The 27,966-nt window shown below is 42.4% G+C and overlaps 2 protein-coding genes across 2 annotated transcripts; both read left to right on the forward strand.

Annotated features, from left to right (window-relative positions):
- The first annotated feature begins 1,169 nt into the window (after positions 1-1,169).
- On the forward strand, positions 1,170-14,507 carry LOC135501559 (metabotropic glutamate receptor 3-like). The gene is made up of 3 exons (XM_064793718.1): positions 1,170-1,407; positions 9,841-12,547; positions 13,004-14,507. The coding sequence occupies exons 2-3, from the start codon at positions 10,451-10,453 to the stop codon at positions 13,529-13,531; spliced, it is 2,625 nt and encodes an 874-aa protein (XP_064649788.1). The 5' UTR covers positions 1,170-1,407; positions 9,841-10,450; the 3' UTR covers positions 13,532-14,507.
- A 526-nt stretch (positions 14,508-15,033) lies between these two features.
- LOC135501235 (complement C2-like) lies at positions 15,034-27,809 on the forward strand. The gene is made up of 19 exons (XM_064793229.1): positions 15,034-15,147; positions 15,547-15,624; positions 16,114-16,299; positions 16,696-16,941; positions 17,368-17,544; positions 18,075-18,347; positions 18,856-19,047; positions 19,659-19,859; positions 20,172-20,351; positions 21,343-21,563; positions 21,979-22,135; positions 22,460-22,570; positions 22,969-23,223; positions 24,016-24,155; positions 24,536-24,647; positions 24,803-25,027; positions 25,583-25,771; positions 26,219-26,320; positions 26,904-27,809. Coding segments are annotated over exons 1-19 (3,168 nt in total). The 5' UTR covers positions 15,034-15,146; the 3' UTR covers positions 27,026-27,809.
- The last annotated feature ends 157 nt before the right edge of the window (positions 27,810-27,966 follow it).

Here is a 27,966-nt window from a genome sequence, read left to right on the forward strand (position 1 = left end):
ATGCTCCTTGATGCTGCATATAGTGCCTCGATACAGTTGATAATGCCAGCGCTGATATTGTACCTCCTCAGGACTGCCCACAAGCCTTCCTGCCAGATTCGATCAAAGCATTTCTTGTAATCTACAAAGTTGTGGTACACAGGTTTGCCCAGCTGTCTGTATTTCTCACACAACACCCTTAGATTGAATATCTGTTCTGCTGTAGATCGGCCATTACGGAATCTGGCTTGCTCCTCCGATAGGATTGCCTCGGCTTGCGGTTACAAGCGCTTGAGGATCACCTTCAGCAAGATCTTCCTCGGGTGGCTTATCAGGCTGATGGTCCGGTAGTTGTTGCATTTACGTAGATTTCCTTTCTTCGGTATAGGAATGACGATGGATGTTGTCCAATCCTTAGGCCAATTCCCGGTCCTAAACACTTGGTTGCATATCCTAGTATATGCCTTGATCACCGTTTCTCCACCGCTTGCAAGGAGCTCTGTAGGGATGTTATCAATTCCCGGTGACTTGCCAAGCTTCAGACTCTTCAGAGCTGCTTTGACTTCGCTCTCCAGGATTTCGGGGTCTGGATCAACCTGTTCTGTCGTCTTGTCCTTGAGCTCTTGGAGAACCTCCTGCTCGGCTGTAATTTGGTACATGTAGTTGTACAACTCAGAGCAGTACTCATGCCATCTCTTTGTGATGTCAGGCTTCTCTGCAAGAAGGTTGCCATCGGCATTGTCAATGCACGTCAGTCGGCGCGGTTTCTGCTGGGTGAGCTCTTTAACTGTGTCATAGGCCACCTTGGGTGCTTTAACTGTGTCATTTGCCACCATAGGATAGTTGACAAGAAGTGATTTGCAGCAGCCCTAGAGACAATTGACCAAAGTAGAAATGTATTATGATCGATACAACAGCACAAACATCAGACCAAGGCGTACTAAATCTCTGATGTGGTGAAGAATTATTCACGCTCGTTTCAATGACTAACACGACTGATCTGTCAATAAAAGCGGAACCTGTATGAACGAGAGAATGATGAACTGGAGATGTGCAGCTGTACTCGCAGATGGCGTGCGCAAGTGCTGAATGAGGGAACTAATCCACATTCTCCATACATACATAATATCAAAGCGTATTCGGAAAGATATCATCAAAGAATTCTAGTTCCGTACATGCGTGGAGGATGGTTGAGCCCGGGCCTTAAATGACACCAATTGGTGAAGCCAGGAAGCATGACAGAACTTTGATATCGTATACGGATTAAAAAGTAGCACAAAAAATACTTGCAATGAGAGGTGGAAAATGTGGCCAATTTCGGTTGCAGTCTTGACAATGTTCGAATTCAGCTGTTCAGCAAGGTCAAAGGTATTCAGCTGCCTGAAGTAGTCAACGTAACAACTCGAATTCATTGATGGTGTTGGGGAGGTAAGTAATCTTTAGTTTTTTTGTGTTCATGACTGGGATAGCCAGGAGATCTGGCGATAGTTTTCAAATAAACTGCTTGATCCAGTAGTAAGAAAAACTACGTGGGTTAGCGATGGTGTTTCGAAACTTGAAATCAAGAATACCCTAAGACATGAGGCGCTGCTTCTCCAGGGTGATGGAAATATCTGCTAAACAGTGTGTGAAATTCACAGTCCATTACCAGAATAACATTTTCCTTCAAATGCAAAATCTAAGTCAACTCATCACACCATCGAGGCAGCTCTCCAACAGTATTTGTTATGTTTGTTTACTTTATCAAACACTTGTGAACAACAACTCTCTCCACCTGTAACGTGCGTACAGTCGGTAAAGAAACCACAAGAGCCAGTTACTGGCATGTTAATCCGTTAATTACCCCTGACTCTGTCAATGTAACTTAAGATGCCTGGTTGATCAGCCCAACTAAGAAAGTTCAAGCAAAATGTTCATTTTAGTATTGTTGATAAACTGACGGCCGATCGCGGAAGGCATATTCTTATGCAGTGGTTTCAATACAGTTTAAAGTTGCTGGAGGAGGAAGCTACAAAATATGTATGTTTAAGTACATGGATGGTTCCAGTTCCGACAGTTCCACAGACTCGTGGCATGTCGAAGTTGCCAAATAAAGATGGTGAAGACATGCTTGCGACTGCAGTTTGTTTCTTATTACCGCAGCTGCAGGTCACAGTCACGTCCTGAACTTACCTCAAAGGACTTTAACATCTGGGAACCAACCCAATAAGTTAAGGTGCATCATTTCATCATGAGTATTTTGACGCAACAGGCGCTGTGAGATCGGAATGCCCCTTCATTCTAGACTAGCAGCTAGACCTGACAACAACATATCTACGATGTTGACACCCAGAGCAATCCAATCTGAATTCCACGGTCGCAGCCAAGGAAGCAACCAAATTAGTTTCCCTCGATGTCCTTCGACAAATTAAGTCTATACCTAATTAAAGAACGCGTGGGACGCTCTCGATCACAGATCATGTCAGTCCTTAGTGCATATCAGACTGGTGAGGTGGTCTTCGTATTGGGCAGCTAAAGACTATTGAGTGGTTACAGGTTCTCGTGATTGAAATATTCTTTGCACAGTTTGAAGCGCATGTCGAGAAAAGCTACTGTTGCTAGGGCTCTTTTATGCCAAACAGAAACAACTAAACGATTGGATGGCTATAAAGCCAATCCAATCAGGACAGTGGTTGTCCACATGGTACAATACGATGGTGCTCCCTTTTCTTCTTCTTTTTGATGCCAATGAAAAAGCTTAGTCTTCTCTGCACCACCAAATTTCACGTTTGCTAGCGGGAGAAGTCACCCCCCCCCCGCCAGTCCAACTACTTGTAGTTTAAAAGTTCCTCTATGGATGATAGCGGCACTGGCGTCCTACATCCCAATCTACCAGCGATTTTCGTATAAGGCGGAGAGACGTTAGTATTGATGTGCACAGCTCTGGTAAGCCCGCATGCCTTTTCAATGCCGTTGATCTATTGTTAAGACGGAAGACTCGCTGCATTCGTGGGATAACCAACAAGGCCTTTGCTAAAATGTAAGATGCAAATCAGTCACTTATGGAAAACTACCACGAGCGAAAGCCAGCCCTTGGAAGAGGTTTCCTGATTCCAATGTTCAGCGGCTTCCTGTCATGATTGTTGAATCAACCATTCGAGCTAGATAATGCACTATAAATCATAGTTGATTATAGCTTTATGATTCTTTACGAGTGAGAGATTCACAGCATCTCGTCCAATATCGTTCCCTGCCAAACACGACCTTGCCAAACGCTACCTTCATATCGTCAACATGTTGCTTGCTTCAGTTACTATCCGTTGGAGCGTTCGGACAGAGTTTATGGTCAAACGAAATGATTTCCAACCTGTGATTCTTCGTGATAGTGCATGATGCATAGTGTCATTGACCATACATATGATTTATGATAATATTTCAATCGATTATAAGCGTAATTGAACCAGCTGTATAACGATAATTCAAGTTATTCATCCGAATGGTAAATAACAATTTTCTCTTCAACCAAAATCAATTAATGTGTAGGGGGGTGGACTACTCAATTTTGTCCCATTATTGAGTCCAGGTGTACTGTTACAGTAAGACCGCGTCAAACTAACGAAGGCCTCAGCAAAAAGTTAATTGATTGTTTAAAGGTTTACAAGTTCAAAGAATCCCAGACTTTGATTTGGCTTGTGATTTCTTGCAACTGGGATTAGGTTAGTGATAGCATTAGCATGATTGGCCGATTCATGTCTCTTTTCAAATCAGTTATTTGATTGTGCATCTCAGAGCGATTCCATTTTTTAAACCAGCAAAGGCCAGCTCATTCTAGAAACAGGGGACCAATGACAGAAACAATGCAAAGAGAACCAGTGAGGACGTTAAGGTCAAATAGAGAATCTTCTCACAAGGTGGTAATCTTTTTTCTTTTTTTCCTTTTTTTTTCTTTTTTTTTTAAAATCCCACTTGCACGTTTTCTTTAGTAATGCCTTTTATTCTATCATGTATTAATGTTTTGTTGTTTTATTATAAATTGTAAAGCGCTTAGAAGTTTTAACAACGTTAAGCGCTATAAAATGTTTCTAATAATAATAACAATAATAATTACTTTCGCAAGTCTGTGAAGATGTAAACATAAGTTAGTATGCTTTCAAGGTATTCCCTGCCACCTTTCACAACATTCACACGCTATTTACCTCGCTCGTCTTCATTCTTGCGATAACTACAGTCGACGAATGTGTACGCTAAGTTTTTCCGATCATTTACATTTCACATTACAGTTGATATCAGTTCTCCTCCGCGGGCATCAAGGTGCCACTATACCATCCTTGGTGATGTTCGTGTGAGGTACCTGTTTTGAACTTTCGGCAACACGAAAGACATGAGCTCATCTTCACAGATTGGCCGGTTAATCGGTAGCACTAATGCTAGACGCTTGCAACTGAGACCGGCACAGACACACAGTGCAATTACCCAACGCTAAATCTGCACAGCTTATTGTAAAAACTATTCAACAGGCATATCGAACTAATGGTTTCACCTTTGATGCGTGAAATGCAATCAGTGAATAAAGTTGCCAACTGGCGTATGAACAATGCAGCAATAAAATAATGACATGGAAGTTATAGAGGATGTGATACTTCTGTTCTATCCATGACAAATCTAGGCACCAGTACGGGTGGTATATGAGTGTGAGAGAGGCCTTCGGCTTCGTCCTACTATACATTACAGATCGCTCAATATTGTACCAAAATCGATGGCGAACGGGCCCAAACTCTTAATGATAAAAAAGATATGATGTAGCATTCATCATGGATTCTCCTTGCATACGACCGAGACGAGAAGTATTTCATGACATTCAATCTGTGCTTGCATTGGCCTTTCATCACCGAGAGTAGACCATTCGAATGTTACAAGACTTTAATGTCCTCTATTGGCATGGAGCATGCACTTTACGGACGACTGGGGTATTTCAATATAATGAGGTCCAGTCAGATGAGTCTATTTTTAAGACACATCCGTCCGGGTTGATAAAATTCAGAAACAGTCTCATTATTCATTAAGTCAATTAGTGACTTTTCCATCTCATTTTTGTTTTCAAGACCGGCCAGACTGCTTGTTTCCCCACTTTGCGCGTGACTTCCGCCAAGCTGGTCGACTCAGCAACCGGAATATCCGGGGAAAAGACAGCAGAAAATCAAAAATTATGAGCCTAATTGCGTCATATTTTCGATGGTAACTTCCGGTCTAACAACATATTTCATTCCTGCATGCTTGATTGCTATTGTCTCAAGTGTTCGAACGTCTTAACAAGTTTATCAAGTGTTAGGATACAATTAGTTCTAGATAATGAAGTGAGTCAGCAGCAAACATCCTAGATTATATATTTTTTCCTTTTATCATTAAATGTAATTGACTTTCGCTTGAACATTTGGTTTATCTAGCCTTCGACTGAAATTAACATCTTATGTAGGCAAATGACTGATTCCAGTACATGAATAACGTTAGTTGGACGTCAACCTTATTCAATTTTTCTCTGGCGAAATATCGAGAGGCGGAGTATATCGAAAGCTACTGGTGCCAGGATGATGACGAGATAGGTCTAATGTAAAGAAAATGATCTACAACACTACTCTTTATAAGTAACCGCTTTGATACTGAGAATGAAACTTGTGTTCAGCATAGAGTTGGTCTTTCCTTATTTCGCTGACATTAGGAGGCCGAGACGCTAACTTATAGCAATATTCATATTGACGAACATTGGAACAAACATCTCTCATATTCAATAGACGTGCTATTTGCTCCATTGAGAACGCTAATTTATGATACTGAGATACCTGCTTAATTAGCTTAATGTTAGCTTCCATCTTGGCCCAGACTAAGGCATTTCCCATTTCTATATGATCTGGGCACATTACGTGCACGTAATAGCAATTTCAATCAAAAGCTTAGGCTTTCCATCTATTTTTTATTAGAAAAGAATGTACATGTATGCCTAATTCAATTCGTGCCATACACATTATTGGATGGATTTCGTTTGGTAATGAAATTCCTCGTGTCTTAATTAAAGATGCATCGATGCCTTACCAAAGGTACAGTGTTCTTAACCTGATGCCGTACACTATTTGTTCAATTGTAATGCCTGAATTGAGGCAAACTCTGAGATATCGTGACACGCTCTACCTGGGCAATACTTCTTGTTGACAGCAGACATCTCACATCAAAAACCTATTTTCCCCAATTATCAAGCTTCTCGAGACTACTATAAGAAGTAGTCGCCCGTTGAAGTCAAACAAAGCCAATCAGGACCAAGATCAACCGATTTATCGCTAAACTTGTCTTACTCGATAACAAAGGACGGATGTTTCTTGCCTTTGTGGGCGAAGGCTTGTGGCAGAACGTTGTCTTCGCTCTCATGGACAACATTTCTTAGGGAATTGAATTGATTTTAGTATTTTGCACCAATAATACTATACATCAACATGAAACATTTCTGCCGCCATAAATGACATATTGTATACATAAAGGCCAACAATGCTGCAATCAAACCAATTGCTTTTACCGTCTCTAACGAGCCTCAGAGTGGCCACTCAGGCTGAGCGTCACTCAGCTTATGTAACGCAATGACGGCACTGCCGGCTTGCAGGTCCATCCATGCCAGACTGACTGAAGGTGACAGGTCGGACGAAAATTAGAATTTGGTATTATGGTTTGGGTCAAGCATTACATTACCCATAATTGACAAATATATCATGTTACTAACTTCAAATCAGATCACAACCGCACGAAGCAAGGGACTCAGTACATGCTATTATTGGGCATCTTGCTCTAATCGTAGACGAAAATCAATGTCATTTGCTTGAAACTAAAGCATTGAATAAAACAACTGAATTTCTTCTCAAACCGTGATTCTAAGTTGCAGATTAAGAACAAGACAAGTTAAGCTCATGTTCGGGGCTTTCATTGCCATGGAAACACCTTAGTTCAATTTCAAATCCTTTTAGTTTTCGACTTTGAAACTGCAGAACATCCGAAATCGATTAATTATTTTCATATTATTTTCTTTAAATGGCAGGGAAATCCGGCAGACTTATTTCCTCGTTTCCTCGTATATTGATATGATGAGGTCATATATAAAGCGCTTCCATAAATGACAAAACATGACTTTAAAGAGAGAGGATTTTTGCAAAATTTAGCGAACGTAAACAAAACACAAGACTAGAGCATAAGAGTTAAGCCCTCTGAAATACACAAGCCATGTCAAAGACCGCTTCAAAACCACTGCCGAGAGTCATATATACCTATCCGTACTAATCAATACAGTAGCATGTGGTACATGATTGTTAGTAGCGTCTCCACTACTGCTTCTTAGTATTGCGGAGCCATCGAACTGAGATTTTGATGAAAAATGGATTCTGATTTATTGTTTACCAACCACTTTCCCTCCAGAATAAGCAACACCTAGTGATGATCTCAGCCACTTGCAAAATATGCCATAACTGCGCTGAACAAATAGCTAATTTGCCTTTCATCAAATATGGATTATCTAAGCATTCAGAAACACATGCTCATATTTTGCCAACACAATATTGAGTAACGGAGATTTCTTCAGTACTCTTTCAGCTACTTGAGAAAATGGCTTACTTCAAACAATCAGGCATCACATATAAATATCGCACCTTTGGGGTGCCTCGCATGGTCACTTGAATTTCTGGAAAATTGACCACGACGACATCCTGATATAAAAATCGCTTAATGTGGTAATTAACAATGGCTTGGCAACTCACCAGCAATTGCGCTTTATGGAACTCTTTGTAAACAGAATACAACATTCTAGCTAGTGTCTGTGGGTCTAGGACTTTTTTCTAACGCATGCCCGATATGACCGCCAAGACTCCAATCTACAGGTTGGTTGATTTACACAAACAGCCAAAGATATCCACACTCTCTCTTGGTTGATGGTTATGCGACCTGACTGTGATTGACTGACCCATCATCATGAGACAGGCCGTAAATGGTGAGAAGACATCACCGTTAGTATCAATGGTTGATTGTGGACCGGTACAAGAGTGACAAGACAACACTATGGCAGATGTATTCATTAGATTTATAAGTCATGTCATGTATAATGGAAAGGTTTACGTTCCACGATCTAAGTAGTCATTGGTGTACGGAAGAACCAACCATAATGAGAAGAGCTTGCCAGTTCTACCCCACCTTGAAAAGCCAACGCTGTCCTCGTTGAGGGGAAACTTGTCAGAGAGTCTTTACCTTGGTGTTCCTTTACAAATGATCAATGCTTGGCTACAAAACATCTTTACCACAAAACATAGAGGAACTGATGAGGACCAAGGCTCCTCAACGAACCTCAATTAAAGAGTTAAGCACAGGAAACATTTTAGTATCTGTATTTTGTTATTAAGGTTTTTTTTAAAGTTTTTTTTTGGTAAGTTTTTTTAAATGTCAGTGGTATAGGATCAGAGGGGCCGGGGGTAAGGGGAGTATAAAAAGAAAGCTGCAATTAAACTGATACCGGTGTGCTAGAAATGGATTCAACTGCCCCCTCTCACGATATCCAGTCGATAAAGTCGCTGAATGGCAAAGAGAATGGCTCTTGTGACGGTTACTGTTGACCTAAATCAGGTCCTGTTGAGATGGCTACGATTGCTCATAAAGTGAATGTTTTCTGAAGGCTCTCACGAATACTGACTGGTCTCTCTTAATAATATCATCAAGAATAAGTAATGTAATCAAGACGAGAGGTGTTATTAGCCGGAATGGTAGCATTTCTCCTTTGAATCATTGCGCCGCTATCCCACCATCTTTAAATATCATTTGAAAATTGTCTTTGCCAGAGGCAACTTACGGCTTATCTTAAGGTATATACCCATTACCGTAATACATCAAAAGTACGAAGGTTTAGCAGGTGATACCTTCTTATAAATTTTGATTATGATGTTGGATTGTGATATTAAAGGCAGGTGATTTCTGAAAACCAATTAATGCATCCCAGTTCCTCTTCTCTTCCTGCCCATTATCAGTAAGAAAGAAAAACACTAAAGATAAAGGGGTACACATGTAGTTTATAAAGCAAATAACAAGTTAATCAAGAAAGGATTTTAATTGTTTCGCCGTTTCTGATCCATTCATTTTTGGGTGTACAATTGTCACCGCGAACTATATCCTTCTTCTTTTCACTAATACTCGTACTTGTCTTGTTTAGGCTTTTCTCAACCAGGCCTATAAAATCAAGAAGGCATCACATGAAACCCTGGAGTAACCTCTACAGCCAGACACACCCCATGTGAAGTCAACATGTGGAGCCAAGCGTCACACGTGCCAGATAATGCACTCCATATATTGATTTCTTTATCTATTATCTTCCTACAGATTAGTTCTTTACTGGAATCCCTAGAGGTCGAGTCGTCACCCAAAGACCTGTACCGAGTTACAAACATCCTATGTGAGGTTAAAATGTGGAGTCCACCGTGGAGAATAATGCTTTCATTATATTTATTTACATACATCACCTTGCTTTAGGTTTAGTTCATTCTATATCTACTCTACTTGGACGTAGAGTCGACACCCAAAGACCTCCGTGGAAGTGACAGAGTTAGGGACATAGCCCACGTGAAGTCAAAAGATGGAGCTATCTACTGTGGAAACATATAATGCTCTCCGTTCTTTGATTTGTACATCATTTTCTTCTTTGTTTTCATGTTTAGTTCTTTTTGGGACCCCACCGACGTACAGTCGTCACCCGATGACTTAGAAGTGACAGAAATAGGCCCATCCCACGTGAAGTCAACAGGTGTAACTTTCTTGTGTGAAAGATGATGATGCTCTCCATTATTCCTTCATTTCCTTTTTTTCTCACTTCAGGCTTTTTCTCCTGATGGCATCTCGGAAACGAAATGACAACGTACATGTAGTCAACGGATGAAGAGCGAACGGATTGGGCGTATTCAACAGGATTAACGAAACATAGGGTCCAATGATGGGCAATCGATGTTCAACGCAGAACAGATTCATGGACGAAATATTCGTGTCCACAGTATGAAAGGAGGAGTAAATGGATGTTAAAAGGAGTACGCCAACAAAGCCTTGACGAATTTCTCGTCACGACAGTGGATATAGAGTAGTCTAGTATGATTCTAAAACGCAGCAGTTGTACAAGTCCTTCCAGACCACAAACAAACAAGGTTTAGCATGAACGGTACACAAACATTGGGAATATTCAGTGTTGATACAATATGCTTGGATATTTCAAATCATGTTGTGTTACCTTGATTTACTACTGGCTATTGATGGATCCTTTTTCAACCAATCAGGATTCATAACGATGGAAGTTTAATAAAGGACAAGTTATTGGGCTATACCGAACTGAATTCGTCTTGTTATTGCAAGATGGCGTAGTCACATTGACTACTACGCTGCCATTCAAATTGCCCGGAGTAAATCCTACGATAAACGAACTTGTTCACTTTTTGGCATGGAAGTCATTACGTTTCTAGTTTTTGCGTTCAACTGGTTCGGATTCAGTTCGAGTCGCATACCTGATGTGTCTGGGTACTACCCTGATATCTCAGGGGGTGTGGAGTTTGAAGAAGGAGACGTCATCATAAGTGGGCTCTTTGACTTGCACAGGTATGACGAAAGAAATGCCTGTGGGTCACAGGTGGATATCTCGGGAACCTATCGGGCGTTGGCGTTCAAATACGCTGTTGATGAAATCAACAAACGACATGACATTCTCCCCAGAGAGAAATTGGGTTACGTGTTTCTAGACTGCTGTAAGAAGGGCACAACATCTTTGGCTCGCAGCCTCTACACAGTTCCAGACAAACGATGGACGAAATCGTGTCCGGCTAGTAAACAAAACCAGAGCTGCCTCGGTGGGTTTGACTACTTCCCAATCGTAGGCAGCATCGGCCCGCAGAGCAGTCTCATTGCCAGGCTAACCACATCAGTCCTTGGATTATTTAACATCCCCCAGATCAGCAATTACGTCACTAGTGATGAGTTCTCATCACGTGATAAGTACCCGTATTTCCTGCGGACAGTACCACCTGATTGGTTCCAAGTCGTAGCAATGAAAAGCCTGTTTGAGAAATTCGGTTGGAAGTACATATCTGCGATATACGAAGATGGGTTTTATGGACGAGCTGCCATCAAGAACCTAGATAGAGCGTTGGGGGAGATAGGCGCCTGTTTTGGGATTAATGAGATGGTGGACCACGCCACAACAACATCACAATGGAATCAAATCGTTGATAAAATCGTTGACCACGAAAAGGCCAAGGTCATTGTCTTGTTTCTGTACAGCAAACCGACAATGACCTTCATACAAGCTTTACGGAGGAGGAATCTGCAGGATGAGTTCATTATCATTGCATCTGATTCCATCTCGGTGCTAACCTCAACGCCCAAATATATGGACATCTTACCAGAAGGGATGATGGGGGTAGCCATTTCTGGAAAACCAGTTCCCGACTTCAATGACTACTTCAAGTCCTTTAACACAGCTGCGGCTAACAAAACATTCATACTGCGCGACTTCTGGGAGCAAGTCTTCAACTGTTCCTTGTCTTACGATGCACCAAATATCTGCCATCCTGATTTAGTTTTCAATGATACGGATAGCTTTTCCTCCGATCCTCTAGTAGCTGTTGTGATCGACTCAGTAAACGTGATGGCCAGTGGTATTGAGAATGTGATAAAGGATAAATGTCCACGGGCTATGGGACGGGATATCAGAAGTTGTATGACAGGGTCAGATTTGATGTATAAACTTCGGAATATCTCGTATAAGGGCCACACAGGTCAGATAGAATTCAATGAACACGGAGACCTGATGGGTCGTTACGATATCTTAAACATTCAGAGGACTGGTGGAAAGGTTAAAGCAGAGCTCGTAGCAATATATGACATTAAAACGGAAAGGTTGCAATTGACTAGTACAGAGATACGCTGGCCTATGAATTTGAATGAGACCCCGATACCGGAGTCACTATGCAGCAAGCCCTGCCTTCCAGGGCATCAGAAGATACAGCGGGATGTCCAATGCTGTTGGGAGTGTAGACCATGCAGGGAAAATGAATTCACAGTGGACAACCGCAGTAAATGTGTCCCTTGTACAGAATTGTACTGGCCCGACCAAGAGACCGTCACAACGTGTATAGAGATAGAACCCGTGGTGTTAGAATGGGGTGATGTCGAGAGCATCGTAGTAATGGCACTGACTGCAGTAGGGCTAGTGCTGACTCTAGTCATATTCGTTCTTTTCACTAAGTACAGAGACTCCAAGTTGATCAAGGCGGCCAGTATTGAACTCATGTACATGATCCTGTGGGCAATCTTCTGGTCCCTGCTCATGGTCTTTTCATTCCTCAGTCGTCCCGATGATATCTCGTGCTATGCAAACTTCTTCGGCTTCAATGTGAGCTTCGCCTCTTCTTACGCTCCATTACTGGTGAAAGCGAGGAGAATCTTCGCCATCTTTGCCTCAGGAAAGAAGACTACGAAAGCGCCCCCTATGATCAGCTCGCAGAGTCAGGTTGTCTTGTGTCTTCTTTTAATACTAGTACAGGTGAGTGGTGACCAATTTTGACATGACAAACACAGGTTTCACAAAAGACTGGTCTTCCTTCTTTGAGATAAGAACACGATGATTCAGGTTCCATGATTGCGCAGGCAACACAGACGTTGATCATAATGTTCAGTATTCGAAGAGCTAATGAGCAATACTCGAATTTCTGTACCGATCACCCATTACAAGCCCTGATTTGCCACACTTGCGGGAGCAAGTACTTGTAACCACACGATGGGGTCATGCCTCGATCAGATCGGGTTGAGATCATATGATGAAATAAGTCTAGACCACAAGAATGTCTTCTTGTGAGCGTTCCAATTATGTCGTGCCGGTGTCCACATGGTTCATTACTGGGAGAGTAAGAGTACTACTACATGTAGTACATTGCCTGCTTCACAGGATTTATCATAACGATTCAGTTGTCGGGATTTATGAAATGATGTCCCATTTCAGATTCTAATCTGCGTGACCATTGCCCTGGTCGACAAGCCATTCCCTCAGAAACTCATGCCAGTGGCGACAATCAAGATGGTGGAACTGGGCTGCCACGCTTCGACTTTGATCATCCTCGTCCCCCTTAGCTATAACCTCATCCTGTTGATAGCCTGTGCCATCTATGCCTTCAAAAGCAGAGGAATTCCTGCAAACTTCAACGAGACCCGTTTCATCAGCTTCAGTGTTTACACGACGTTGATTCTGTGGATGGCGCTGCTTCCAACATACTACACAGCTAACAATGAACGATTCAAAACAATCTATTTGACCCTGGCGATGATAATACATGCCTATCTTATACAAATGTCTTTATTTTTACCTAAGTTGTATGCAGTGATGTATCTGAAAGAGGACGAGATACTTGTTCAAGGAATACAGGGCAGAAGTGGCAGCAACTCGGACAATGGGCCTTCCATTGCAAGGATGCGTACGCAGAGTGATGCAACTGTGCAGAGATACTGCCTCAAAAACATTCCACAAAGTTAATCGACCACAGGGACTGGCATTTACCAAGAGATCTTGTATGTTCTTGGATGCACAATTCCTTTTCGATATTCGGAGAAAAACGGCAAACTGTTTCCAAAACATTTTGTAACATTTTCCAGTATATTTGGAAGTGTCAATGACATACTGTAGAAATTGCATTAGGTGGCCGCCACATGAAATAAAAAGGGCTATATTTGCATCAAGACATGATCAGGCAAAATCCATTCAAATGAAGCTGGAATACAGGGGGAGAGGATTCTATTACTCTGCGCTGTTAATCTCTGGTAAAGAGGTCATAGAACTACACGGTCATAGACATAACAGCTAATTGTACACAACTGACAAGGCTTGAACTTTCTTATTTCGTGGGGCGGCCACTTCGTGCAATTTCTACAGTTAAAATTTACTATGCGCCGATAAGGCAGATCAGAGAGTAAAATATTCAAGAGAAGTGGGCAGATCTGAATTCATCTACAATATGACATTTGCTGATTACCCAAGAATCTCATTTCAGTTGAGAAGTGCGGTGAAAAATATCACACTCCGTATATGCAAGTATTGAAAAGCGTGACATTTTCCATTGCCTCGCACTGTGGATATTTGTCAGGTTGCAGATTATGATATACAAGATGACAAGGCCTTAATGGGCTGTGAATAACCACGAATAAAGATGATTTATATGCATCTTTTAATATTCTTAACTCAGACAACATAACCACGTTATTCACGCTGGTCATTTAATATATCTGCTATGATATGTTTCGGGGAAACCCCAACAAGGCTCTCAGCTGATTGGACAAACGAGAGAAAAGTATTTGGCATTTTTTTATTATCTTTCCCGTCATTAGTCGGTTACCTCTTCCTGTTCCAAGACTGTATGACCTCCTTTCAAACATATGAATATTAAACACAGGACTACTTGGAAATTTATCGGTCTGACCTCTGCAGAAATAAATAAAAGGCCACGCAAAAAGAATACTTGTTCTACGCTACATTGTCATCGATCTACCTTGAAAAAAGTTACGGCGAGTACCTAAAAAGTACATTTGCCATTCTTTAGCACAACTTCCTCCTGATCGATGGGACTCTATTATGAAACTTTGTATCATAAGCTCTTCCTAAAGTGGGTTGGAGGCCCAGTGTAGGCAGCTTGATCAACAAATCTTTGCGTTCACATTGGTCCCGGCAGTGGCACAATCGTTTTTAGGATGCAGCCTGGTGATCAACCGTTCGAAGAAGAGTTCGAAAGGCTCAGCTCGCAGAATGACAACCCACACCATTACAACTCAACTACAGGCAAACACCAAGGTCTGACCGCCAGCTCGCAGCTGGAATGACCTTATTCATGATAACTGTAGGTGCACTATCAAGTCAAACAACAGGAAAACGTCATGGCCGGGCCTATTTCTTCACTGATAAAGCTGAGTTTCCCAATAAGCTAATCAGGTCATTAATTTGGCGATAATTACGCCAGACCGATGATTAAGATACCGGATGTCCTGTTGACAATCACAGAGACATTATATTGTTCTCTTTGGAAGGACGTACTCGACATCACCAGACGAAACGAAGTGAAATGACTCAGTGAGACAGAAAAGAAAGCACAGTTACAACGAGTAAGTATACACGCAATTGGTAGGCCTATTCAATAACAACATGCCGCTGAGGCTCGGGTTATCCTTACCCGTTACCGTTTCCCAAAGCAAAGTTGCACTTTTTTAGAGAATGGACTGTCCCTTCGACGACGTATTCGATATGCCTTTTAGTTTAATCTCTGAATTACTGATCCTTGTAGAACCATACCTCAATCCGTCACCATACAATAGGAAAGGATATATTTTCCAGGAAGTGCGGATTTGGCTGCTACACAGGCTTCATAATTTTACTTTGATTGAAGCATTGTTTCCTCACCAGGCTTTTACCCCTGTTCGTAACTTGCATCCTCCGCCACGGGTCATCGACTATGCTTCACTGACCAAGCCTTAAGTTTGATCTCAATTATATCTTTCTTTCAGTGTCGTTAGACAAAGCATTGGGCGACATGTTACTTGTCGTCACAGCTATTTTAGCATTAACAGTAACCACTATTCAAGGTAAGCCAATGTTGTCCAAAGGACCCGGTTTCATCAAGATTGTTTTTGGCACCATTTAGTGACATTTTTGTAAATCTTTGAACTAATGGATCAGCTTCCCCACGACCGTAGCTGGAAATACTAGTAAGCATATTTGCGAGTTCAGCGATGATTTTCCCTGAAGCTCACCGAGAACAAAAACCTCTTGTTTGTCCACTACGACATGAGGGATATTTCAGCCTATGGTGAGCCTAAGGTTGACTGAGGTTAAGGTTTTAAGGTTGCCTAATGTTGACTGCGATAGTTGACACGAAACTACTTCCCGGGTGTTTCCCTCCTACCCCTCATGAATAAGAAAACGAGGCCGTTTTAAACTGACTACAAATGTATATCGTTGAGGCACAGCAATCATGAAAGGACTAAGAAATACCGATATTACACGAGCCTCTAATTCCTTCACGGTTATCATCATACCTCCCTCTCATCACTTCGCATTTCTTCCCATTGAAGCCTATTGTTCCCAACCACTTCCACCGCAAAATGGACACGTGTCTTCACTCCCCGGACCAATCCGCGAAGGAAGCATTTCAAGGATTTTCTGTAACACGCATTACAAGATCAGCGGCACAGATGACACAATGAGAGCTATCAGATGCTTGCCTGGCGGGGTATGGGAGGCGTATCCTCAATGTCAGGGTAAGAAGTCTCCGCAACATCGCTATACTGTCATAATAAGAATGTAAAGCAGCTGTACATTATGTACACGAACAAAAGTCAAGCTGTGATAGGTCGAAAAGAAGACATGCGATTTCAAGTTATGTGTAAAAATGCCGCCCAGCTTACACTGGTTAGTCCATCTTGCATATAGGTCAATATGCATGTGTCTCGCGCCTTTCTTCCGAACCGCTATTGAGTCACAGATGGATGCAGTTCTAAGCCTAGGCCGGTCATAAGGGTCCTCAGACATGTATTGCATCGGGAGGTACAAATTAAACGATACTTAAGCATCTTTGCAAGATCACCTTGTCAAAGATATACTCCTTTTTAAACGATGTACAGCATAACCAATCTAATTCACCACTTGACCTTCAGCGAAAGTCACGTGCCCCACTCTACCACCGAAGGCAGGGGGTACCTGGATACTGACTGGCCGCGGCCCAGGCGACCGATACAGTGTGACCCGAGCAAGAGCAGCCTTTCAGTGCAACCCAGGACACTTCTTTGCAGGCCCGAGAAATAACTCGGTTCCACAACAGATCGTAGTGCACTGCGGCAATGATCTTCAATGGGCTGGGCGTTGGACCCGGCGCATGAACATGCCAGGATTCCGATGTTTGGGTAGGTTGCGTGAATATCGTCCATTGACAGCATATCTGAGTCCTGGCAATCACAGTAATAATAACCCATGTTTTCGAGCCTGTTCATCACTCTGATTACATCGAATGTCATTCACGGAAGGGTTTTCTGCGGAAGGGTTTTCAGACTCCATACCGATAGGTCGTAGGTTCGACGCACATAGGGGCTACACTGTTCATTGCACTCTCATTTCTAGGGAAGGCACTGCATGGTATACTGAAGTGTTTTGAGGAACAGTTCCTTCGAAAAGCCAGGCCTAGATGGCATATAAACATCAAGACTCTCATTTAGCCTAAAGGCTTATTGTCAAACAGCAGATCGGGTTTGTCTTTAACAGATAAACCACTTTTGTCAAAATATTCTTCAAAATATATGCACTTTCTCAATGTTTCCGTCCTCGACTTTTAGCCAGAGTAGACTGCAACCGTGATCTGAAAGACATCGCCCACGGGACCCGTAGTGGATCGTGCTGTGCTAACAACAATACAATCACGTACAGTTGTAACAGAGGCTATCACCTCATAGGCAGGAAGGCAATCACTTGCATTAACGGGAACTGGAACAGCCAAGAACCAAACTGTACTTGTGAGTACACCATTTGTACTTCAACGATTCGTATGTTTAAAAGTTATAGTGTGGTCGTCTCGAAGCAAGACCGTTCCTTCTTTTTTATCTCTCTCTTCCTAAACTTTAGTAGTGACGGAACTGACAGCAGGACCTAGACATGTTGTAGCAAGGTGTGAATTCAAAACAGTAAAACTTGTAAAATCGGTAGAAGGTTTACGGGAGATATGATGGTTGGAAATATTATCATGTAATCGATATTATACTCATCGTGTTGGAGAGGGTATCTTCAACTCCTTGGGAGGAATAGAAATATTGCCTGCAACCTATGAAAGGAATAATGAGGGTGGAAGACCTGAGCGAAAACCGAAGTCACTTCTCCTCATTTGCGACCAAATGGTGCTTTATTAATAGACTCCACCAAACGCAGAAGCATACAATGTAGTACCCATGGCACCACCTTCAGTCCGAGCGAACTTTAATTTGCAATTTTCGCATCACAGTGTATTAGTAATTTGTAAAGTCTATCAGGTCTTCATACTAACTTGCAGCTTCGCCAGCATGTTCAAAACCCCTCCCCGTCGTTGGGACACTTGCGAGATATCCTACTGAAAGTACGAAATTTGAACCTGGGACGAGAGCGGTGTTTTCCTGCAGCCCCGGCTACTTCTTCAGGAAGATTGAGACCGAAGTGGCGTCCGAGTCTGCAGATAACTACGATTATGGCGGAGAAGACACACAGATCGAGATTACCTTTGATATCCTCCACAGAAGACTTAATTGTATGGGTCCGAATTGGAGTGGTCCCACACCAACCTGCAATGGTAAGCCAAGTTTTATTAGCAGATTACGAGGAGGTTACAGGTATAGGCCTAGAGGCCCACAAATCAGTCGTTGATAGGTGACTCATGTGACATCTTCAATATCATGTAATGAGAAACATGTTTATCCCTTATGATTATACACACCAGATCAATTTCAATAACTTTGGATATTAGTTGCCCAAAACCATCACCTGGACCTTCTTGCTAATGCTGCTGGATTGTACCTACTGCTGATACGAGATTGTGTACGATAATAGTATTTGGTACCTTAATCACTTCAGTGGTCTAATGACGATTGTGTCAAGCTAAAATAACCACAGGTGCCGCGCGCGCCGACTTCGATCCCAGGCCATTCTGGCTAAAAGCCCAAACCTTTAACGTTCCGTCGAATGGGACGACCCCATCCTGATGGACGGAAGCCCCCCCCCCCCCCCCCCCCCCCCGCAAAGAAAAACACAAATGTAACTGTATTCTGCAGTTTCTCAAAATGACCATTGCTGGATTTCAGCATTTACATGCCCCATTCCAACTGTACAAAACGGTAAATGGAATACTGAGCAACCTCAAATCAAGCATGGAGAGGCCATAACCATAACCTGCGACCCAGGTTACCTTGCACTCGGACATCAATCAATTAAGTGCAGTATGGATAGGGCTAATGACAAAGATGGCTGGAATTTGGACCCACCCTCGTGCAGAGGTAAGTAATCCAATGGTCTTCAACTTCATTATGATGAACAACTATAACTTATTTCGAAAGATTCTGGCACTCCGTGTTTCGATGATTGACACAAAAGTACTGCTTCCGTAGAACAAAGTATATCATGTGAAGTCCAAAGCACTTAGTAAAAAAAAACTTGGAAAAATAAGAATACGTATCACCAAAAACGAGCGATTTGAAGTAAAACAAATTTCTCGAGTATTTTTTAGGCTTTTTGCGTGCAGTGCTGGACACGCCCATGAGATAGACTAAATGAAATATCAAATGCACATCAGCACTACAATATTGGGATATAATCGCCAGGGGTACGTGCATTTGTGCAGTGTTGGTCAGATTGGACTGGAGTGTCTGGTGCAGCAAACGATGAGAGCAATGAAGTTCACGATTGTGTCTCAGTGACACACTGATGTCTTTCAGTCAGGGCAACTCTTTCCAACTCCTAGGTTATCCCTACAGTATCGGACAGTGGCCCCTGCCTCTGTAGGTGATATCTGCTTTTTCCATTACAGGAGTCAGAGGATTATATACTGGGTGTAGTTTTTTACTAGGCAGTTTGTCTTTCAATTAAAAAATTCAATTATGGTTTACAGAGATAAGATGCGCCCGACCCGCGAGACCAGAAAGAGGAATCGTACAATTCATGAACCGCACTAACAAGAATGGAATAGGGGCAGTGATCAAGATCAGTTGTAACCGTCACTTCGAGTTAGATGGTTCTCAAACACGGAAATGTATGAGGAATGGCCGGTGGTCAGGGAAAGATGCGACATGCCAGCCCACGCGCGCCCAAGGTAATTAATTGCTAGTACAAGAAGATGGCCATATGACTTTTTTTTCATTTCGAAACATGGGAAAACAACAATCAGGCTAATGGAAGATGCATCAGGACAGCCAAGCTATTGCCAAATTTCACGTGTTAGTGAAAGAACCTATAGTACATCGGTGTAGCATTTCAGCAAATGGGTACCAGGTGCATATCACAGATTTGTGATGAAGTCCCTATTCAAAGCAAAGTGCTCTTTTGTTTCCTGGCTAACCGGCAGGAGGAATACGCCAATTCTAAAGATGAATGTTATTTTCACGACAAATGTACATGTTTTCAGATCTTTCACACTGTCCCATTCCCGTGCTACCATACGCAGCAAGGAAATTTGGCGATAGTTACAACAGAGGTGATTCGGTCATTTACAAATGTCACAACCTGTTCATAGCCCGGGGACCAACAAATCTTACATGTAATGATAAAGGCCAATGGGAACCACCTGGGCTGCCGAGGTGCGAAGGTACGTTGAACATTAGTCATGGACGGCTTTTACAATCATCAATGGTGATCATCATCATCATCATGCCCCACAGTCATGCCATCATCGGACGACCCAACACATTCAACTAACCAGCACTATGCTCGTCTTTCTTCCACACGGTAGATCAAGTCTCTGATTTTGCGTCCCGTCCACAACACTTCCATTGATTCAAGCTAATGTCATCACCGGTGGAGTCCTGCTGCTCGGCTAAGGGTTTCGAGTGTGTCTTCTTGCTCCTTCTCGCATTCTATCTCGACCCTACCATGAGCCAAAGCCGCCTTGTTTTTGATGCGTCCCCCTCAGTCTTTCGATCATGTTAGCTTGAAACGATGTTGCTTTACGATCCAACATATTTCTTATTACTGAGAGTTTAAGTATTAGAACACGCCAGGATGAGAAGTTTAGATCCTGGTTTGTATGTGTTATCTTTCTGTAGAACTTACTTTGTTACTCTGGCCATAAGATCCAGGAGTGGTACTTCTATTTTCTGCCTCCTCGAAATAGAACTTGACGCACTCTGTCTCATCGATGGTGTTGATGTGGTCAGTGATCCGTTGAGCCGCCTCTCTTCTCAAAACGTCATTGACGTATCATTTCCTAACTCTTGGTTTACATTCCTGCTAGGTCCCAAAAGTGTAGGACGTCACCACATTGCTTATATTTGTTTTAACAATTACTTATTCACTTGCTGAGAGAATGTTAACGCAAACGTTTAGAACAGCCATGGGTAGTCCGAGAGGTCTCCCATTGTAACTAATGCATACATGGAGTGGTTGGAACAACGCACCCTCGCCACGTCCACCGCACCAAGTGGCTGCTTCACTAACCGTACAGTAAGGCATATTTCACGTATTCCTGAAAAAAGTGACGGTCTTCATCGACGCAGAAGATAGTTAAAACAAAAAGCGAGTTGACAAATTGTCCTCCTTTCTGTTCAGTTGTTTTTCAACTCTTATTACTTCATCTACAGGATTGTACAGTTTCGACGACCCCGAACAACTGGCGGGGAACTTCGGTCTGTTGTTCGACGAGATGAACAAAACAGATGAGTACCTGGATACGAGAGGGAGGCGGATCGATCTGAACGCGCCAGATGGAATGGACATCACTTTTTTAATCGATTCCTCTGGCAGCATTACACAACAGGAGTTTAATGATGCCATCAATTTCGTCAAGCTTTTCGTAGAGAAGGTATATACAGAGAGAGAGACTGCATTAGATACGCTGTGTATAAAAGACCGCTTTACCTGTTGAGATTCCTCTGACAACTTTACGTGACCCAAATACAATTCCCGATGGTTATCTTTACGTGAATTTCAGAAGCGCATGGCACCGTGCAAATGTGGTTAATTTGTGAGCCGATCCGAAAGGGAAAATAGTCCTGATTAAAATTGTTACGGTGCATAATACTAGATCAGTCGCATGGATAAAAACGTCAGTTGAAATGGAGGCCGGTATCGAAAGATGCAAGCAACAGCACTCATTCAACACAAATTGCCATTTTCTGTCACTGGCTTTTTAAGGAGTTGCCCTTTATTTAGTGCACGTTAATCAATCTACAAAATAACGAGTTGATCGTGAATAATGCTACTGCCCTTTCCTTTAGATCGGTGTATCAAGAAGAGATGATGGAGCGCGAATTGCAGTCGCATCATTTGCTGCGAACCCTGTCAAGGACTTTCAGGAAAATAATGGGTTTAATGCCAATCCACCAAAAACTGTGGAGTTGGTAAAAGCTCTGCTATCCCGGCTTCAGTACAAAAGTAAGTAACATACATTGCATCATACCAATTCAATTTATTGAAAGATTCTGATTATACAGAGTGATCAGTAAAAAAGCGTCATTTAAGGAGCAAACACAGGATACAGAGCACACAAATTGAATAGTAAATCTGCACATCTTTAGGAAGTAGGCCAGCAGTATGCAGAACGGAATTTTATTTAAGTATCACTGATAGAAAGAGGCGAGGCTTTCGTATCCTCTCTGGATTGCTATGCAAACGACTTCTAAATCACCCGACAAATTAACTGACTATGGTTCATTACCGTTCAATATCAAGTATTACCTCACCTCATTTTTACTTCAGGTGGCGATACAAACATCACAGGAGCACTGGCACAATTCAAAGAGAACATGCTGCCCTTAAATCTTCGAATCAGAGAAAATGCAAAACAGTACTTATTCATTTTGTCAGATGGTTAGTATGAATAAAAAGCAGAACTGTTCGAGCAAGCGAAACTTGTCCAAATCACATGATAGGCGTCGACAAGCCACCTTTTATCGAGCGATCTGGTGTCTTGCCAATGAACGAAAATGCTGAACTTGATTAGAAATTATACCTGGTTTACGTGCTGTGACTGTGTTCAGGAATCAACGGTGATAAGGAGTGTTCATGATCATGATATATATTTATGATATATTCATTTATTCGCTCAATTAATGAAAATATGCTATGAGGAAGTTTAAATTTCGCACATTGGTTCTAGGTGTCGGTAATGGCGGTAATTAGATTAGACAAAGACATTCTAAATCGGACAATAAAAAGTTTAGACTTGCACGTATATACTTGCATGAACTTGATATGGTATGTTTTAGGGAAATACAACCGGGGAGGAAGTCCTATAAAAACAGCCCAGCAACTCCGTGGGGAGCCGTTTAAAGTCGAAATCTTCGCAGTAAAGATAGGGAATGAAAAAGAGGCAGCAGAGGCCAAGGTGAACACACAAGTTCTCATCGATTTGTCGTCCGAGAAAGATATGAATGTCGATCTGACAGATCCACATTACTTTCATCTGCAAACCTATGCAACTTTCGACTTTTTGGTACAGAAGCTGCTTAACGGAAGTATCGGTGAGTAAAAAACAAATAGTCTCTACACAATGGTATAAAGATCAGAATAACCGTATGGATACCATCAATATTTGAGAATTTCCTTCTGTGAACTAATGCACTTGATTAGGAACAACGTTTACATGACGTAGTGAAGGCGGTCGTCACGTCACCATGCATTTTACATTACTGTAACGTGACGCGACGCGACATTTTCGTAAACGTTGGTCCCAATCAAGTGCATGGATCTATAATGCATGCACTTGATTGGGAACAACGTTTACATGACGTAGTGAAGGCGGTCGTCACGTCACCATGCATTTTACATTACTGTAACGTGACGCGACGCGACATTTTCGTAAACGTTGGTCCCAATCAAGTGCATGGATCTATAGTAGTGCATATCCGTACGGGCGTGGGTTTAAGCGACGAGGAGAAATGTAAATCACTACAACCCGAAACGCGTTCAGTAAGAAAGCAGCACTTCAGGCTTAATCAAAGTGTTCGGTAATAGTCAAACTGCTTAGACACAACAGATACTAATGGTGAAAGCGGAATATAAGCCATAGCCTTAGGGGTCACCTATCGATTGAGCCCCCACTCTTGAGCTCCTCCTTTAAACGCCCCCAGCTTCGTCAACACCTTGTAGTAGCACTCTTCTCACACGCAAAATGTATCTGCGGAGACTTCAACAGCGACAGCCCTCGTAAATTACTTTGAGGAAAATTCGGGTCGGTGGGGCTCATCAAATAATCTTCCGTTTCCCCCCTGCCTGCGAAAGTGCCCCCAGTTTTACCATTTTTTTAAATTTAGACTACAGTGAATGTGGTATCGCTGGTAAGACGGGCATCACTATTGGTAACATTATTGGAGGGAAACTCGCCAAACCTCGGGCCTGGCCATGGATGGTTGCAGTGAGAGAGAGTAAGGCAAATGACGCGGGCGTGAAACAAGTAGGTGGTTAATGCCTAGACTGGAATTCTTTTTACTGTCACGGGCCCATCATTGATCCATGGATGGAATTCATTTATATTAGAATTTGTGAACTATGCATATTTTCCATAATTCTGAAGATTGTTACTCAATTGGGTTTGTACTTTGCTGCAAACGTTCATTTATATGGGACCCTACGTCAGTGGGCCAGGACGGAACTCACATCAACGGTTAGTCCACCGGCCATCAGTGGATCTACCATGAGCCATCATAGAATCTATGATGGGGTATGCGTGTAAAACGCGGCTTACAATAATCATCACAGATCCATCCATGGACCCATCAACGGTCCATGCATGGACATTTTTGCCTGTGATTGTACTGAGATTTTTCTTTCTAGCACAAGCAAGTTTGTGGTGGGACGGTACTGGATGATGAATGGATTCTGACTGCAGCACATTGCTTTCAAGGGGACACCTACGATAATCCGCGCAGGGTGATGGTCAAAATAGGTAAATATACTAGTAAACAGATAAATCTCACACAATATAAAAACAAATTGAAGCGTAAGAATAACGTCAGTACATGTTACATAGACGACTACATGTTCATAGACATCTCCAGTTATGGTGTGGTGGTGTGAATACAAAAAGGTTTCTAATTATAGGTGCAAACAACATGACGCAGTTGCACGAGAACGATCCAAAATTCGTGCATGATGTCAGGGTGCGATCTATGCATATTCATGGAGGATGGATTGTCAATGAAGAGCATAAAAAGCTAGACGACAACTGGGCGAATGACATTGCATTGCTGCGTCTCGCAGAAAAAATAAAATTTTCCCAGAGCGTCCGACCAATCTGCCTGATACCTAAAGACACCCTCGATAAAGGTAAGTTGATGGTGTTTCGTGTGATGGTTCTACCAGGTAAATAAATGCCGAGTGCCGAATAATTGCTTACACAATCAGGATAAAGTGACCCAATTTAAGCATTTGCGTTGTGATTTTGTCCTCATCAGACCAAAGTGCACTGAATGGAAATTATAATTTTAAAACACTGCAGTCTCTCTCCCTGCAACATAACTTAACACTTATATATAAGGGTTACTCGTTACGTCTTTTCATTTCAACAGGGGTCATCCTGGCCCCCAGCGTCATGAGACATATCATCGCCACACTGCACGTATCATCGTCACTTGTGTTGTGCCAATTCCCAATGAAATTCTGGCCAATGATACGCACGACGTTTCGACGATGTTGCGATTTGTTTTGCACTAGGCCTACCTCCAATTGAACGAACCGGGAGTAGTAGGGTAGTTATATTTTCACGACCTAATTGGTATAGGAGGGTTTTACAACCAAATTGATGAAAATCATGATTTGAAACCTTGGTGTCCATAGACAGTTAGAATCTGACCACCATTTGCCCTTTGTCTTCTTTTGCAGATATCCAGGATAAGAATGCGGTGGTTGCCGGCTGGGGAAAAGTTGGGAACGAGAGCTTGACGGATGAAGAGTTAGGTAGACTAAAGTCATCAGAGGAACTGAGACAAGTCAGGCTCCCTGTGGTCACCCAGGCTGAGAATATAAACCGGTGTTACAACAAATATCCAGCTGAGAAAGTAATATGTGCAGGTAATTTTGCAAGGCATCTTTACTCTTACCCAACATCAACCGTCAACCCCCAACCCGAACCCCTACCGACCCTTATACTACCGCCTTTCTTGAGTTGCTTGAAGAAACTGGTGCATAACCAAACTAATAAATGCGGTAGCTTGTACTAGTATCATGTATATTCTCATCCGTCATCGCCATCATTACATATCATGGCTTCATGGCCCAGACTAGCAGTTCGCAAGTCTTAAAGAAATATACGCCTATTTACTTGTATGTTGGCGACACTAACAAAATGACTTCACCACGGCTAATACCATACTTCGAGATACATCAATCGAGAACGACGGCTTATGGTCAAAGAACGAGAATTTATTACATCGAACACGAGGAAAAGTACGGACCCGAGGCCTTGCGAATCAAACATTTCAATGTATGTAATTCCTCCACTTTTAATCTCTTTTATAGGCAGCGATATTGCTGTGATTGACTCTTGCAGAGGAGACAGCGGTGGTCCGCTGATGATTGAGTTGGGGTCCGAAAACAACAAGCCACGTTGGAACCAAATAGGTAGGTCACAGTTACTCGGGGTTTCAGGAAGAAGTGAGCTGCAAAGGCCTGTTGAGGTTCAACATGTGCTTGTCACGCGATGTAGAATCTAGATCTTTCTAGATCTATTTTTTTATTTCTTACGCCGCGGAGACACGAACACTTCTCGGCAATTCACACGAAGTCTGCATGATGGTTTCTGTGTGATGCAATTTCGGTAGTCGGAGACAACCCGCAGCCGCACCACTGCCGGGGTTCGCCAGCTTTCATTGTCGCGAGTGAGTACGTTGCCTCAAGATGTCGAGATGTTACAGAATACAAATATTGCCACGTGGCGTCATTTAACCCAGGCTCACGACCAGATGGGACTGTCCTAGAACATTTTAGGCACACGTTGAATCAAACAAGGACAAGTTATCTGGTTCAAGTTCTCCATAATCTTTTACCAGTTCACCCTAGTTCTCCTTTAGTCCAAAAGTACGACATTTGTCCGAGATATTGTACGATCTGGGCATTGAATCTTTACAGATCATTTGACCAAACGAAACTAAGAGTCAGGCTGTCACGTATTTGAAATAAGGAACGTTCCATTGATCTCTTTCAGGCATTGTTTCTAACGGATTTGGCTGCGCTCAGCTGGACGAGGGCGTCCCCTACGGAAGATACACAGACGTGAGAAAGTACCGAGACTGGATCGAAGCCACAATGCGAAATGCAGGGCCATAAAATTGACGTCCTGGCACCTGCGCATTTTGGGACTAAGTGGTCTCCAGACTGAGAGTGTGCTGCAGCTCATATATGAACTAAAAGACTGACATGACTGAGAGAATCTGTGGTCATGCCTGCTGTTATAGCAAATCAAAGGTACGAGGAGGATGTGAGTTTGAGTGGGATATGGAATGATGCCCCAGATCGCAAATAAACCCCGCCATCAATACCACACCCTGTGCTTCCCTCTAATGAGTAATACTAAGATGCTTCACATAGGGTCACTGCTCTGCCAAGTAGCTAAAATATATCCAGAAATTTACTCCCGGTGTGTACAGATCCCCGTCCACTACCTAGTGTGTCAGTAGGAATTAACCTGCAACTGTTACAGAGTACAGCTGGTTGGCGGAATATGGTGTGTTAAGTGATATAAACCAGCAACTAAATCTTGATCTGAAAGTTGAGGTACAACGAGCCAAAAGATGCTTTTTACTCAGTAGAGATGACCGTGCGATGTAAGCACGAGAATTAAGGATTTCAGGTACACTTTTTGACCATTTCGTTAAAATGGGTAAAACCCAATAAAGCTAACGAAAAATACACTGGGTCAGCCAAGCTAAATGTTTATCACTCACTCATTGACCATATTTCTATATCCCTATATTTCTCATATACTCAAGCCAGTTGTCTTTGCTTTGAACCTTCTTGCAGCTATTAAATATTGCTTTTTGCTTATTTTCATCGACGTCAATCGTCACCTATTGTAATGTTCAATTTTGCACCAAATAAATGATGACGATAAGTCGGCGTTTCCATGTTTCTTATTGAAAGGAATATTGTGGTATGGTATAAAGATGTGCAGGATTCCAGGGTATTCGCACGCTGATCATCACCAAAGAACGAAAATCTCTACTAGTGTCTCAAATATGCAGAAGGTATCCATATGCACATCCGAGACT

The sequence above is a fragment of the Lineus longissimus genome, chromosome 17 (assembly GCF_910592395.1).
Source record: "Lineus longissimus chromosome 17, tnLinLong1.2, whole genome shotgun sequence".
Taxonomy (NCBI): Eukaryota; Metazoa; Nemertea; class Pilidiophora; order Heteronemertea; family Lineidae; genus Lineus; species Lineus longissimus.